The sequence below is a fragment of the Gobius niger genome (assembly GCF_951799975.1).
Source record: "Gobius niger genome assembly, chromosome: 12".
Lineage (NCBI taxonomy): Eukaryota > Metazoa > Chordata > Actinopteri > Gobiiformes > Gobiidae > Gobius > Gobius niger.
Window position 1 is genome coordinate 20,472,494 of NC_136863.1, and position 16,564 is coordinate 20,489,057.

Sequence of the window (16,564 nt, forward strand, 5' to 3'; positions counted from 1 at the left end):
AGTCCTATTTTATCTTATGTGTGTTAAGCAAAACAGTAAATCGAAACAAGGGTGGCCGGTCTTTCACACTTTTAAACAACGAAAGAAGGAATGATTTACGTTTAAACTCTTGAATGCGGCTCCAACTCATTTACATCCAGATTGTTCATGTGGATCAATCATTTGAGCGCTTCAGGTGCGTGTTCAACTTTGGCAGACAGAGAAGGAACACACAGAAATAAACAATCCCGATTACACTCATACTTGCACTGTGTTGGCCATTAAAGCAGCACAACAATCAAATGCAAACAGTGTGCGGCAGTCCAATACACTCTAATGTGGTAAATGGAAGGTTTTGTAAAAGAAAATTGGTCAGGCACCCCAACTACCCAAAAGACTGTTGGTATTGGTGCCATGCATGCGTGTCTCAATTCACTCAACTAACTGTTAGTTCCTGTAAACGTTGACCGTTAAAATTTAAAGCGATTTAATTTAAAGCAGAACTTCGTAACTTGTTTGCCATAATAAATCCTTTCCGTAGTTGATGGGATGATTGGAGGGTCTTTCATCTCCCCCTGGTGTCTCTGGCCAGAAAACCACACTTGCAGCTTTTCCTGCTCTGACCCGGAGACCCAATACACACACTAATGGAATCACGAAGAAGAAGCTAACAGGCTAACGGGCAAAGCTAACTGTGGGCTAGCACCACTTTTCAAGTATTTACAGCCAAGTTTGAGTGAAAAAAGAATATCTCTATTGTATATCCCTCTCTCCCTTTGTCTTTTCTGTCAGCGTAGTATTTACTCTCACGGACAATCAATGAGTAAAAAAAACGCAATATGCTACGACACCTGCAGTGGCGCTTATGGCCTCTAGGGGCAAAAGTTGCTTAGTTCTGCCTTAAAGGGACTAGACAGAGTTTAAAAATGTTAAATTGATGCATTTTCTTCCCCCATTGTCCTAATGTGTAGCATGAGCCCAGACCTATTCACCACAACTGCCGCTAAAATCCTACAATGTCACTCAAAAAGGCGTTAATTCGGGTCCGAAGTGCCGTCATGCACGAGCTTAATATAGAAACTGCAGTTACGCGTCACACCTGAGGCGACAGTAGTACGAATAAAAATGTCAACTTCCATCCTGTCCCTCTAAAGGTGCATTATGCATCTTTTTATGCTCCAGGATCAAATGTTTTGTAGGTTTTGTAGTGAGTCAGCAGTGAAAACTTCCAAACAATTGATCCTGGAACATCAAAGAGACCACTGTGATCGAAAGTAAAGGCGCCATGCTGACCACTCATACAGCTGCTGGCTCACTACAAGCTCAAATACACACAATTATCAACTTTTTTTTTTTCTCCACATAAAAAGCTGCACTATGCACCTTTAATTTGCTTATTGTGTATAGGTAAAAACACATGATTTAGGCTGGTAGCAGTGCAGAGAGAGCTTTAGTGCAGGGATTTCTTTTCTGAAGCAAATCTGAATGCTAAAGTTCCGCCTAATATAAACACGAGCAATTGAAAATGCAAGGGTTGTCACAATAAAAAAGACATTACGGCTGATTTGCACCAATATAGCCAAATAAAAACGTTTCGGTACTTTTCCTTCCACCCTTTGCAATAACTCCATCTTGAGTGCCATTAAGCATCATGCTACATCTCCCAAATGTTGTTTATTGAATTGCACCTGTTGTCAGGCAAAGACAAGTAAATAATATGGGAGTTTTATGGATGCCGGCATTGATTACAACTGCGCGGAGGCCTGAGGCTGCGGTAGCATGTTCTAGTGGCCAATGTATCGCCTTGTTTATTAGCCCATTCGATATAATCACCTTGTAAAGCTTTTGCGACTTGGAATAAAACATGCTCCGTAACTTCATTTAGTGGATGAAAACCTGTGGGGGGATAGTTACATTACACGGCATATCTTGTGACAATAACAATGATATTTGAAATGGAATTTGCAGCAATAAAAATCCAGATGGAGAATTGACTGATTCTGCGATATCGCCATTTAAACAAGTCCCCTAAAGAAAGGAGACCAGGGACTATAAAAGTAATTTAGGAGTTTGTCAAAGTTTGGTTTAATTGTATTAAATCACGGCTCACTTCTGTAATAAAACTCCTCATTGTTCCACCGTCTTGCTCCCTCGAGAGGAAACCTAGATATTTCTATCCTAAACTTCGCGCGGCACACATTTTAGTGCTCCTTTGTGATAAGCATAACATAAACTAAAATGTTGGAGAGGGAATTACAACACACATCTTTCCTGGAAAACCCCTAAAGAAAAGTTTAAGAATCCTTTTGAAATATAGCACCACCCAGAAGAGAGTTGGGATATGATAATGTGACTCTGCTGGGCTGGCTTTGAAGTATTTTTGAAGACACAAAGCAGTTGTAAAATGCATTAACTTCTCTTCTATTTTTAATGTATTTAATTTCCTTTCACTTTCCCTGTTTTGATTTACAGGTGACAGAGCCGAACGTCAAATTCAGCTGTGACACCAGCTCATCTAACACAGGCCTGTCTTTAGAAATGGAGAGGGCAGACCAGAGTACCTACTGTAAAGTGAAGGACTCAAAGACCACAGGGAACAAGGGAATTGTACCCACAACCACATTCCATTATAAAATTGCTTAGTGTGTTATAATGGAGGATGCTTTTGCTCTGTGTCTACTTCTGTGTGCTTTGTCACATTGTTCAATAGTGATTTTGTAGTGAGAGACACTCGGAGTCCTTGTGACTTTGTTGAGACTGCTTTTGCCTTTGCAAAATATTTTGGGTTTGGGGTTTTATTCTGTTGAGCTTTGCTTTGAATCTTTTTGCAACCTTTGTTCAATTAACCTTTACATTCCTTTTAAAATACATGATAACTTTAATTTTACCATTTAACATCTTGGTTTTGTTACTTTCCCTTCACCCCCGCAGAGCTGAGGTGTAACAATTTGCAGTTTATTTTGTTGTTCATCAATGTCAACCAGTGTGTCTAATCATTTACAGTAAACAGTATTAATGATTATCTTTCAGCGTGTCCTCCATTTGTCACTGCTTAAGACGGCGCTGAACACAAAGGATGGCAAGCAGCTCACTTATCCAAATAAATCTGTTTTTCTTTTTTTGGTCAGAATGATTTCTGCCTGAATTTTAAAATATTAATTTCCGCACAACTAATGTTGTAATATGAGTCTCTCAAAAAGACTTGTTTCTGCTTCATTGCCTTGAATCCAATTACATTTAGTAATTAGGTATCAACTCAGTGACACCATGCACGCTATCTAATCATTTATAATGTTACTGCCATCTAATCTCAAGATTGTAATTGGCTTTTTTTGGTCAACTTGGATTCAACAGTGTGGACTAATCATCATAACATTATGACCACTGTGGGTGTTGTTTATTGGCCAGTTGACAAAGACTTGATGCCTGGGGAACAGCCTGTGAGAATCAGAGGTGAAGCACAGTGGGTGATTCTCTTAGGAGGTCATAATATTTTGTCTTACCAGTGTGGCTTTCATATTCTCGGTTTTGGTATTTTATTGAGCAAGCATGATGCACAACGACTTCCTGAATGGCAGAGCAGGTCATCACAGGTTAGTTCAGTGGGCCTGAGGAGCTCTGTCTCATAAATAATGAATATAATAATTACTAAAGTTAAAGTTTATAATTGTGGTTAATCAAATTTCAAAAGTATGATTAGTCTGATTTTCAATAAAAGCAGCGTTAAGTTCGAGGTTCATTTTTAAATACCAATGTATTTTCCAGCAGTGGGATCAGTACCTGTCAGACAGGAGGAAGGGGCAGACGTCAGGCACTGGGGGGGTGGAGGGCCGCAGCTTGGCCAGAGCCATGATGTGTTCGAAGGTGATGTCGGTCTGAGTGCACACGTCCACCACATGGATCTCCTGGGGTGGGCCATGGGGGCGGCCGCTCGGGGTCCTGCGGATGACCTGCACCACGACGGGATCCCGGGCACTGCAAAAGGACGCCACCGCCTCATCGTGGCTCGATTTGGACAGCTCCTTCCCATTCACCTGGACAGACATTAAGTAAACATTGGTAACATTATCAAGAGTGGTGAGTAATAAGAGGAATATTAGGTAACGCTTTATATAAAGGTGTGCTCATTAACTATTAATAAGGTACTAATAAGCAATATCTCTTATTTTATCTTATTATACTTTTATCTGCTAACATTCTAATAGGCCATTAATAATACGCTTATAGCCAACCTTACCCAAACCCTAAAATGATTACTTATGCTTATTAATAATTAATGAGCACACCTTAATCTAAAGCGATACCGAATATTATTGATGTAAGAAGCAAAAGACATTTTAAATATAATTTAGTTACAATTTAGTTGGATTTGATAGTGATCAAGAGGTACTTGGAGATTCAAATATTCTATGAGGTGAGGAACATTGAGATTGGATATTTGACAAATCCCTCAGGGTTTCTTAAAATACATTTTCCTCACAGATTTTCATGAAAAATATAACTAAATGCCATCCAATATTTTTGAACATGATGTTCCAAACTCTAACAGACTTGTAGCCAACTGGCCGATTATTAACAGCAAAACATCTCCGGGGCATGGGAAACATTGCTGCTTCACTAAAATGCAAGGTGCTAGGTGAAAAAATTCAGCCAAGCTCTGAGGATATATTTCAAATTCTGGACACAGAGCAACACATGCTTTGAGGCAACATTATCTGATAGCCAGATCAGAGTCTAAATAGCCTCTATCAGGTCCATCTTCACCCTCATCTCCTGGAAATGAAGGGTTAGGACTTCTCCCGTATTGGAAAGCCTCCTCACTATTCAGCTGGCACATAGAAAGAAAATCATTGCTTCATTTAGCGCCAGTAATTTCTTTGGAAAGAGAAAAGCCTGAGTGTGGAATCCTTCAGAGAATACGCTTTGGTCCAGTTGCTGAAATCTGAGATAATGATTTAGATAACCACAAGAGGACAGAGAAAAGGAGCTGGGGGGGCTGGATAATTATACTGACTATTGTACTTAAATGCGTTTGATAGAGGGCACACCGCTCGGACTGCTTTCAAAGAGTTCAAATACAAAGTGGGTAAATGATTTGTATTCGATAGTGGTAGCTGGAGAAGAAGATATAAAGCAAAGGGCACAGAGTCAAAAGAAAAGCGTGAGTTTTTAAAATCTTAGAAAATGCAATATATTCCCGACAGAAAAGCAGGGCTAAAGCCACCCGCAAACTTGAATAAAGAACAATTGCAAGCAAGCATACAAAGTGTGTATATGGATCCATGCAAAACAACACAGCACACTTTTTAGCCTGGTTTTGTGATTCGGCTTTGTGATCCCACACACAAAACGGGTTCACTTGTTTCAAAGAGCAAAAGAAACGTAAATGCCTATAACCTATGGAAACACACATTCACATTATCATCACATCTCATTCAGCCACGCTTTTAATGGCACTGGAGTACAAGTGTTTGTGCGTGTACAGTTTTTGTTCCTTCTACTTCCACTCACCCTCTCTTGGGACAGACCGGACGCCCTACAAACCCTCACTTATTTCCTCAGCCATATCGGCATCCACTTCCCACATGTCCCTGGGCTCGTGTCGTAGCGGCCCGCTCCTCTGCCTCCTCGCGCGACCTTTGTTTAGAGCAGCGCGGCACTAATCACCTGAGCGCTCCATAAAGTGGGTCAACGCTCCTCCCGAGTATCCACGGGGCAATTTGTCGGGAAAAATACACCTCCTCTGTGCCTCCCATACCCTCATCTCTCTCTCCATCCTCGTCTGAAAGCTTTCTGTCCAGTCAGCAGTTATTAAACACTGCCGCACATACATTAGGTTTCAATATTAGAGAAACATGGGCGACTATAATAATATTTCAGGACCCAATTCCCAAGGCTTCTACTTGGGCAGCCATCTTGGAACAGGAAACAAAGGGCTTGGAGCAGACAAACGAGGCGGTCTATGGTGTATGACAAGAGAAAAATGACCGCATTTCCCAGCTATCCCTTTGGTACAGCCCGTCCAATCCGCGCTACTCCTCCTCCATCCAATTCCTAACCACAATAAAACAACAGAACCAAAAAAAAAACTGGGAGTTTTTCAGCACAATGTTTATTCCACGACAGCCAGATGGAACAATTAATCCACCAATCAACAGCAGAATATTAAGAAGCCTTAACTCTAGCACAAGGGACTTCCTGGACGGTGTCTTCCTCTCCAAATCCTCTGCCACACTTCTTTGTTTTGTGGTTGACTAGACTCAAAGTCCTATCTAACAGATGGTAAAGGATTGCTACAGCTTTCTAAATACTTTTCGGAATTCATCCCAACAGAAGATGCGCTTCCAGCATTGTTGTGAAATGTCTTGATAATGATTTTTTTTTTTTTTTTTTTTGCCTTTCCACCTGTTCATGAAGGTACCGGGTGGACAGCTTTGACGCGCAATATAAACCGAAATGCTATTGGAAATAAGCAGTCCGTGAGAGCAGAAAGTCTACATCCAGTGGGCAAATGTCCTTAAGTGACACAACAGCTGTATGCAGTACAGTCTGTTAGTTCATGTGGCTGTCATTGTAGACGCTTTTCACCTTTAAATGCAATTGAAAATGACAATAACATAAAGTTACTTAAAAGTTCTGTACCCAATTTTTCCATTTTTAAACTATGACCATAACCTCTTAACCCCCACATCTTCTCCAGTTCGACTTTACCCAAATCTAAAAGCTTCTCGACTGCAGCTTACAGCCTATAGGTCAGTGTGATGCCTCAGTTGAAAGCTAAGACCAATGAAACTGATCTAAATGTGTCTTTTTCCTTGTTGTCATCACTTTTGAGTTTTTTTCATTGCATTTATGTCACTTTTTCCATTGCTTTTTTCGTTGTATTTTTGTGCCTTTTTGTTGTTGCGTTTTTATCATATTTGTGTTGCTCTTTTGTTGTCGTTTCTTTTGTCCCTTTGTCAACGCTGTGACTTGGCGCTTTTGAATTTCCGAAGACGCTTTGATGTTTGGGTGACGCCGAACTGGAGGAAATGTGCCCGGTTCACGTGGGGGTCAAGAGGTTAAAATTGTTGGCCACAGTATCCTAACTGTTCACACTGAATCTATCACGGGGATGCTAACAACAACTGGCCAGCTTTTGTAACACAGCGCAGACAGCATGCAAAGATCGATGATTTTCAAAAATGGCAACAAAAAAAAAAGGTAGAGGACCTTTAAGGGTGGAGGCAAAATTAGCGCTATGTATAGTGCTGCAACGATTACATCAGATAAATTCCAAAAGCATATCAGTCTGGCCTCTTTTAACTTTAGCTGCGGTAGAATAGGCTGCGCAGCTATGCCTTGTGGAAGACCAAAGAGGAGATTTATTAACGTGGCTTAAGGGGTGTTGAAGTATGCTATGGGTGATGTGCAAAATATATAGGGATGGTAGTAATGCTGCAGTATGCCTTTGCAAATAACTAAAGCTTTACACATTTCAATATATCCTAAGCCGGTAAGTATGCAAACAAGTTTATCCTGAAATGCATGCAATGGACTTGATCACCACAACTGCTGCTAAATAATTTGTGGCCAACAGATTTTGCGAGCGCTTCACAGCCCGGGTGGCTCCATATGCAAACAGTCAACATGAATTACCTCACTACTCCAGGAAACCACCATGATTATTCATATAAAGTGGATTTGCTCTACTCTCGGGCCAGGAAATGATCAGGTAAAAGGGAAATTTTGAGGGAAAAGAGATTGTGGGCGTAGGAATTGGGCCGAGATTCATATTCCGTGTGTTTGCACAAGGATATGCAGCAGCTGTAGCCTGGAGTGAGATGTGTGTTTTGAGTTTAAGCCCTTGAGACCACCAGCAGATTTGCCTCCAAAACTAACGCACAAAAGCAGCTTAGCGGTGAATCGAAAGGGATCAACCCTCGCTTTTTTTTTTTGCTCCTGGTTTTGGAGTGCGCGGCGGCTATTGATGGAAGAAAATCAGAAGTTGTTTACTCGCGGGGCAACTAAGAGTAACAAGGTAACTATTTTGTGGTGCTAAAGGCTGCCTCGAGGAAAATATGTGGATAACTTTGATGTAAGTTTGTTGCTACATACAGTAGATACATACAGTGATTTTTTGCACCACTGATTGAAACGGATTTCTGCTCTCCACTTTCTACAACAAATACTTGCCCTACAACTTTTCCTTGTATTGTCGTCATATTTGACCAGTAAATGAGCAAAGTAAATAAGTGAGATACAAAGTTGGTGCCCCCTTGAGGCCCATAGTAGACAGAATAAGGGCATTAAAGAGAAGATTGACAGAAACAAAAACACCTGTAGTACAAAGTATACACCCAGCAGCTTGACAAGACACACTTTACCTCCAGGGCTGCCATCAATATCCCAAAATGACCCAGGGCAGAATGTAGTGTCAGTATGAGCTAAGAGTGGCCAGTTCATCAGTCTGATGTCAACTCTGGTCAATGCCTTTTCATGTGCATTATCCCTCAGCCGGCTCGCTCGGCAGATGCTGGCAACAGGGAGTTACAGATACAAGTGATTGATGGAGTTCTCGTGCAGGAGTAAGGCAGCCCCAGGCAGAAGCAAGGCTCTAATAGTCCATTAGCTTTTTATGCCGTCAAATTAACTGCATACATCGCTTCATGGCTGCGGTGTAGCACTTTGAATCTTAATGAAATGTTTATGTTTTTTTGGCTTATGGGTGTGATTGAGTGAGCTGTCAGAATGCCTTCACTCATTTTGTAGCTGAGTAAGAAGCTAAACAGCTTAAGGTAATTCTCAACTTTAGCAGTAGCTGAAATACCTTTACACAAGTGTTTCCTAATCATTATATGTGTACCAACTCCCCAATCCATGAACATCTTCTGCTGCTCTGTTTGGGGCCTGTGGTGTTTTTGTCCTCAGGCAAATGGAGGAAGAGAGGAACATGCAGGTCATACCGCCTCAGGACGGCACTGTTTACGGATGCTGATTACGTGCCTGTTTCATCTGGGCTTTTAAAAGCACCAAACATGACCCCGCAGTGTTGGGGTTTCCGCTGGGCTGTGTGACACGAAGGGCAGTGAGAGAATGGAAACGAAAGAATACAAGTCGTGTCAGTGCAGAAAGAACAGGAACTTTTGGTGCTGTATTGTCACTATCTTTTTTTTATACAATTATGCTTCAAATACACCAGCCAAAATGTACTTTCCAAAGACGGTTGCTACGCCCCTCCACCACTACTTTCTTCAGTCAATTTAAAATGTGCTCATGCTAAGCTCACAGGTAATCCTGACCAAGTACCTTGTTTAAGACCCGGAGAATTGTGCCTCAGGCACTCGGGACAGGTTGCCCTGAAGCCTGTGTCAAATGTGGAGACATTTCTCATGGAGCAATACACAAGGTAAAGACAAAAATCTATTCCATTTTCCAAGTCATTTTCTGGCTATTATGAGTTTCTTTTTTATATATATACAGTCACAACACAAGCTTTACTTCTTTACTTTACTTTCAGCCACTTTACCAAGAGTTGATTTCCAGCTGAACATTACAGACAGACAGTGGGACTGCTGTCAGAGCGCTTCAGCTTTCAGTTATTTTTACCTCTATTCAGCACAAGGAATTCAATTTTCAATTTCATAAATAAAACCATTGTGACGATGAAGACACTCGCTGGAGGATTGGAATTAAATATTCCCGGAGGAGCGTGGAAGAAGTATGAAATCTGAAGGGACTAGCTCATCGGGGCAGTGTATGAGAACGTCTTGAGTCCCTCCTAACACCCAAATGTCTCATTTCAATAATAAGTGTCAGGATAAAATACTGGTCCAAAGTCCGCCGCGGTGCAGCCCTTATGACTTCATAAATCACCAGTGGACAGTGTGGGGCGGGCTTACAACGCTCCAATGACATAAAACTAAGAGAGGGCAAGAGAGGGGCACTAGGGAAATCTGACAATCTCCTCATCATGTCGACAGGAGCAGTACAGGCTGCTGCTGGGTTAACCCCTCCAGCCTCATAAAACACAGGGCCAGCTCTCACATTAAAGCTACCGCATGCCACTGCTCACATTATATGATGAATTCTGCCAATTTTGTTTCACCAGCACCAATCTTATGGGTAGTGTTGACTTTATTGCCAGCTTTACTTGTATTGCCTGTTTCTTATAAAACTTTTATGACTTATGGGATGCTGTGTTAATTTCGCCATTAGTTTTTGTCAATGCAATGTGAGTAAAACCAAATAAAAAAGTAATCATCGAGGTCTGAATTTCATCATACTCCCTTCACTGTCCGACCTGTTCGACGTATCCCCTCCTTCAATCAGTGGTAAAACTCACTATCTGGGTTTTATACAGTCAGTGTCCAGTCTGAGCTGTGAGTGAACAGAACAAGGGCAACTTTTATAAGGGACATGGCCATATGAGAAGATAGAGATCAGATTAAAGGCTATTACAAATAATGACATCATTGAGTACCAGCAGTAAGAGGTTTTGTAGTGCTAGTGCATGGCATCATTGGTCAGTGTGGTGATGTTTGCAAAGAGGTCAGAAAACATCATGCTCCTCTGTGCTCTGGTCTATTTTTGAGATGGTAAAACCCAGCCTGTAGAAAACTGCCAAACATTTTGTCCGATCTTGTCTGACCAGAAAATGAGCACTAGAAATTGGACAAATTCATAATCTTCTAACATCCAACGGTATTTTATTTTTTAATTTGGTTCCCGTCAGCATATTAGATTACTCCAAAATCATATTTTGGGTGGATTATGAAATTATTCATAGGTTTCCTCATTTGGGAACAGCGGAGCAAAGTTAATCAGCGCGTTCAAGGTTAATGGTGCGAGCGGAGTGTATTTGCAAAAGAGATTTAGCGATGCACCGTTAATCTTTGTGCTTAACTTTTAAAATCTCCCCATCTTTGTGTGAGTTTTAATGTAAACTGGAGGGAGAAAATCAAATTAGTGTAAAAAGGCACACTTGGGTGGATGAATAACTAATAGATGAAGCAACTCGCGCGCTGAGATAACTGGTAATTGGTATGGGGGAATGCAGGAGGGAGTTCGACTGGGAAGACGGTATTTGTGTCGCGTAGATCAGCGGAATGGGCTAGTGTGGTGTGAAAGGATGTTGTAAGGAGTAATGGTGCCGTCCATATGCTGACTGCAGAGAATCATGAGGCCAGTGTTACTGAACCAGAGAGGAAAGAAGAAGGATGAATGAAAGTGCCATCTGAGGGAGTTTTAATGCATAAAAGAACGCAACAAATAACCCCAAAGTGTCCATTCGGTGCACTTTGCAGGTACTTATTTCCACAATAATGGCAGAGAGTAAATGGCTTTTGGTATATGTGCAGAAGTGAGGTGATGCAGATGCTTTGGGTAGTAATGGACCATAATAGGCTTTCCTGTTAACATAGCCACGTTGTCGTATGTTGTAGTATGAAAATGGCGATACAGCGTTATTTCTAGAGCCAATCTAGTGCCAAAGTGCCGCTGTAAACTACATTGCCTCTAACACTGTTCACTCACATGTTAACATATTACTTTACACTTTCTTTCAATCATGGCATGTGTTTTGGGGGAATAAGTCATCTACTATGCAATGCATTTAATCAATGGTTTTCAAACAGCTGAACTTCATCTGACCTCCATGTGACCCACATTTAAATTCTGACCCACAACAGGGAAGCCCCTCGTGAGAACATATGGCGTACGGATGAAAATGGTGCCAAATTCTTGGCTTGGCCCTTCTTGTATAGCCATAGCAAGTCATCTGCCTCCTTGGTTGCCATGATGTGCATATTCATTTGGCATATGTTTGACACCAGATGCTCTCCATTTTTCCAGGCTTGGGAGTGGGGCATAAGATGTTGGCTCAGAAAATTGACCCTGAGTCACTGATAAAGTGGAAGCACTAATGACTTTACAGAGAGAACACATGAGTACTGTAGTTTTGCATACATATGCAACACAGTAACTTTAATATGCAAATAATGGCCACTGCTGATCAAAACTGCTACTTTACTGGTGTTGGCACTCATGTGGGCCTATAAAATTTGTTATGGTCAGGCAACATCTGTCTGTGGGTATAACAGTATAGCCCTGAATGTCAGAATGAATTTTCAGGTTTATTTAATTAATACATGCTTTCTGTCAAAGACTGAGTTTCAACAATAACTTACAATAAAACATTTAATAATTAAAACATAGTTTATAATATAAAGATCTGATTGTACACCCAGACTGCTCCAACGTGATATATCTGAGATTTTATTACCACTGTGCAAAAGTCTCTGAAAGCTCTGCAATCTGGTTTAAGGCAACAACTGGTGCAGTGGATGTCCACTGTGGCCCACTTCTCTGACCAACTTCACAGCAGCCTTCTCTCTCCTGCTCTGCAGTGTGGGTACCTCGGTTTGGCTCCTCCTCTAGAGATGATCTTCAGAGCTCTCTTTTGCACCCTCTCCAGCAGTGCAACCTGACCTTTGTTGCACCCCACTGAGGCCTCCAGGGCCATGGTTTTGTCACTCTCAACTTTATTGAGAGGAATTGCCCTTGACAGCCTGATGTCGTCTGCGTATCCTATGTCCATGGTGTCCATGAAGAACGTCTCATGAGTGGACATGCAGTGGAGGAACAAATAAGGAGAGATGACCCCTCCTCTGGGGCATAGCTTCAAGTTGGCCAGAGTGAGTATTAGCCTGCTATGATCCACCCAATCCAGAAGGACCCTGACCATTGTAGATTGTGTACTATCAACTGCCACTGTCCAGGGATGTACAGCTGTGGTGGTACTGGCCTTGGGAATTAAGATAAGCATGCTGTTTTTTACATTGGAATAACAAAGTTGGCTTAATTTTTCAGGCTATGATTATTTCCTGTATTGTCCCCACACAGGCCTGGGGGGAAATAGAACTGGTATGGAAATCACATTTGATTTGATGCTTTCCAGGCCATCCGAGTTCTTTGTGAGTGTAGTGTATACTTCAATGGTGCAGACCCACCACTGCTTTGGACTTTTGCTTTTTTTAAATTCAGCTCCGGTTTCCTCTATTATAGTGTTTTCTTTGCATCTCTCACAAGTTTTTGCACTTTGTTCCTGATTTTCTTCCACTTGTTTGTCTTGCCCCATTCATAAATATGGCTTCATTGTAATCCAGGGAGGCGTTAAATTGTTTTCTCCACATATAAGATCCTCATCCTAACAGCAGAAGCAATTAACAGCAGATCAGTACTATTTACATAATGCACCACACGTACACACACATACACACACGCACACACACTGACAACAAAGACTCTTCAAGTGCCACACTCTCTTCCCTTACCCGCTGCCCTCTCTTTGTGTGCTGCTCAGCTGCTGTCTAGTGGGGGACTGTGGAGGTCAGGCAGTGCCACGTGGTGCTCTGGCAGTGTAAATAATAAACTGAGATGTTCGAAGAGGTCAGTCAGGACCCCTGCAGTGAGCCAATGAGCTGCCTGTTAGACATTAACCAGGGAAAAGTCGAGGGCAAGAGAAAATTGATAAATATTAGTGCTGCAAACAGGGTAAAAAAAAAACTGGGCTGAATCAAGCATCAACTAGAGCTAAACAATTTTAAAACTGAAACAAACCAGGACTAAACCATGGCTAATTTAGTTAAAACAGAGGAACTAACACAAAAGAGAATCAAAGAACTGCAGAGTATGTGAAGTAGCCCACGTAAAACAAAAGAGCTTGGGCTGTACCACAGTTTGAGAAACACTGATTTTGATAAAAGTAAAAGGTAAAATCCCAAATGAAATAAGACTGAATGTATACTTTGAGAGTTTGGAGTTCTGAAGGCAATATGAACAGAGACACAGCGTCAAAACCAAAGACCATAACATTGTTGCATTGCTTGTAACGCAGATGTGGCAGTTGCTGATAACACAATAAAGTTACATTTGTGATTTATTCTGCAGTCCAAATAGAAATGTATCCACAGAATTCAGCATGTATCTTGCCTGCGGCGGCAAATAAAGACATTCCCCTTTTACAAATGTCTACCGTCGCAAAGGGCTTGACATGAGAGCAGAAAAGTGCCTTGTCGACTAACACCAAGCAAGTCTGGTCAATTCTGCCAATGTCAAAGGGAACAAAAGAGCGGGATTACTGATGCTTGCCCCAGGCGCAGTGCACTGAACTCCAAATGCAGCTTCCAGTGCAACCAAACTCATCTTTGAATCTTAATTTATCAGTGGAAATGTTTCAAAAGAGGGAGGTATGTCTGGAAGGTATAGTACATTTGATGAAGTGCCACGCTTATAAAACACAGGCGTCTCAGGTGCCATGTGAATAAATATAGGGTTATTGACTCCGGAGCAGTCGGCTACACTCAGCACCACAGGGATCACCGCTGCATGCTGCAAATACGACCATATCTTTGATTTGTTAAAGAGCCATTTAAGAAGTCACATAGAGCAGTAATAATGGGCAGCCGGCAGCCAACAACCCCCGAGGCAGAAACTAGGATTGAACTGTTTTACAACTATTCATATATATTAGCATTTCTATTTGAAGACATGTAACGTGACTCTTATAGACATTGTAGGCACTGGTATGTCATATGGATTCTTCAAAAGTCTAAATCTGGTCAGGATGGGGAATTTCAACAATTTTCCGATTTGATAAGTAAGATGAGACTACAAAGTCACAGCTAAGGCACACAGTCTGCAGCAAACCATTATGAGAACCATAGAAAACATGTGCGGTATCTTGCTTATTGATAGTTTGCATGTGGTCGGAAAGGGAATCAAACAGCTAGCGTATGAGCTAAAGACATTTGAGACCAACAAATTTCTTCTTCTGAAACACTGAAGAGGCACCAAGAGCCCCCCACACCTGCAGCACAGTGGAGGCGTCACAAGAAAACAAAAAAGGGACAAATGAGGTGGTATCCAGGCAAGACTCACAGCTAAGCCACTCAAGCCTTCTGTCCCTACTATTGTACTGGCTAATGGACGTTCACTGGAGAATAAAACAGATTAACTCCTAAGCTCTTCCCAGAAGATGGTGAAAGGCTGTTGTGGGGCGGAGGGAGCTGCGCAGGAGGAAGAGGAAGGAGGAGGTGAAGGAGCTGACCAGTGCAGGACACCACGCTCTGAAACAGGGACACGGTTTCCTCTTCCTCTAAAAACATGTCAGGTTGGCCCACAGTGGCTCAGTCGCAGCGGCTCAGAGCTAACAACTGAACACAATTTCGTTGTATGCTTGTACGATGACAAATAAAGCACTTACTTACTTACTTAAACTTCTGGGGCCACTGTTGTCATTGGTTTATGAAGTCATCGTTAAATATTTTTTACTGAACATATTGTGAACGTTTTTCCATTAGATTTATCTTCTAATTTCAGGGTTTATTTGAAAATGGGATTAATTATTCAGCAACAAACTAGCGAAGTAATAGTGTTTTAGCCAAAGGACACAGAGGTAAATAAACCCAGAAGTCATCTGGAGTTAAGGGAGCAGAGTTGGTCCAATTAGGAGCGGCATTTCCAATGAGACAGTGATGAAGCTGCTGATGATAATCTTATCCTTGTACGGAGCAGGCGCACAATGCATGATTAAAGGCGGGACATTATCTCCTAAGACTGATCACCAGTGCAATCAATCCGCTTCAGGGTCCCGCTGGGCACTTAGACACACAGTCTGAGGGGTTAGAGAGAGTCTACGGTCTGCCCTGGAACCACTCGAGACACACTTCACGTTTGGTCCCTCCGCCGATAAACAAATGGGAAGTGAGAGGAAATTGGATGCAATTCCAAGCTTCCTACTGAGACATGATTGCACAGCTGGATGAATGGGAAGAAAAATTACACGCAGCACATGAGCTACTTGATAAGACTACCTGTGTCTGCCAGACTGGGGGCTCAGAGGAGTATGTGGAGTAGATATTCAAGGGGAATGGCATGTCTTTATGGGTAAATATCTCAATGTTTGCATGAGGATGTCGTGCTTCACATTTCTCTCTCTAAATCATAAAACTCTACAAATATTATTTCATTGGTGGCTCTAGACGGTTGATGCACACCCAGCCATTCAGCCTCACTTTTAGCTCTTCATGTCTTTGGTTTAAGAGAGAGAACATGCATCCATAACCAGTGATGCAAAAATCAAAGGGCAGGCAGGTGTGAAATATTAGCAAATATAAAATGTCCATAAGACTGTCCTCTGTTTGTCATTTTCTGTTTTAGCCACTTTTGAGATCGAAAATTTGGGATTTTCCGGACTATAAGTCACACTTTTTTTTTTTTGCAGAGGCTCGGGGCGCGACATATCGACTTACTTGTGCACCAGTATATGCTACTCCTGTACCTGTAAGATTAAAAAAAAAACTGTAATCGAGCAGCAGAACAAAAAGTTTGGAGTGAGCGAGAAACTTGTGAGGGACTACCGAAAAGCAGAGGTTGCTCATACTGCAATGAAAAAAACAAAACAAGCTAATCGTGGGCTAAAAGCTAGATGGCCACAGCTAGAGGAATGAGTTTGCAAATGAGAGCTTAAACAATGTGCTGCCGGGAGAGGCGTGTCAACGGTCCGGTTACGTTTCCATGCCCATGTAGTTGCCAAGGCTGGTGT

The 16,564-nt window shown here is 41.8% G+C and overlaps 1 protein-coding gene across 1 annotated transcript in view; it reads right to left on the bottom strand.

The window, feature by feature from the left end:
* LOC306971245 (PDZ domain-containing RING finger protein 4) overlaps positions 1-16,564 on the bottom strand; it is a 55,192-nt gene that overhangs the window by 18,055 nt on the left and 20,573 nt on the right. The window contains exon 2 of the mRNA XM_079567460.1: positions 3,760-4,013. Coding sequence (XP_079423586.1) covers positions 3,760-4,013 — 254 coding nt within the window. The remainder of the gene's footprint in view (positions 1-3,759; positions 4,014-16,564) is intronic.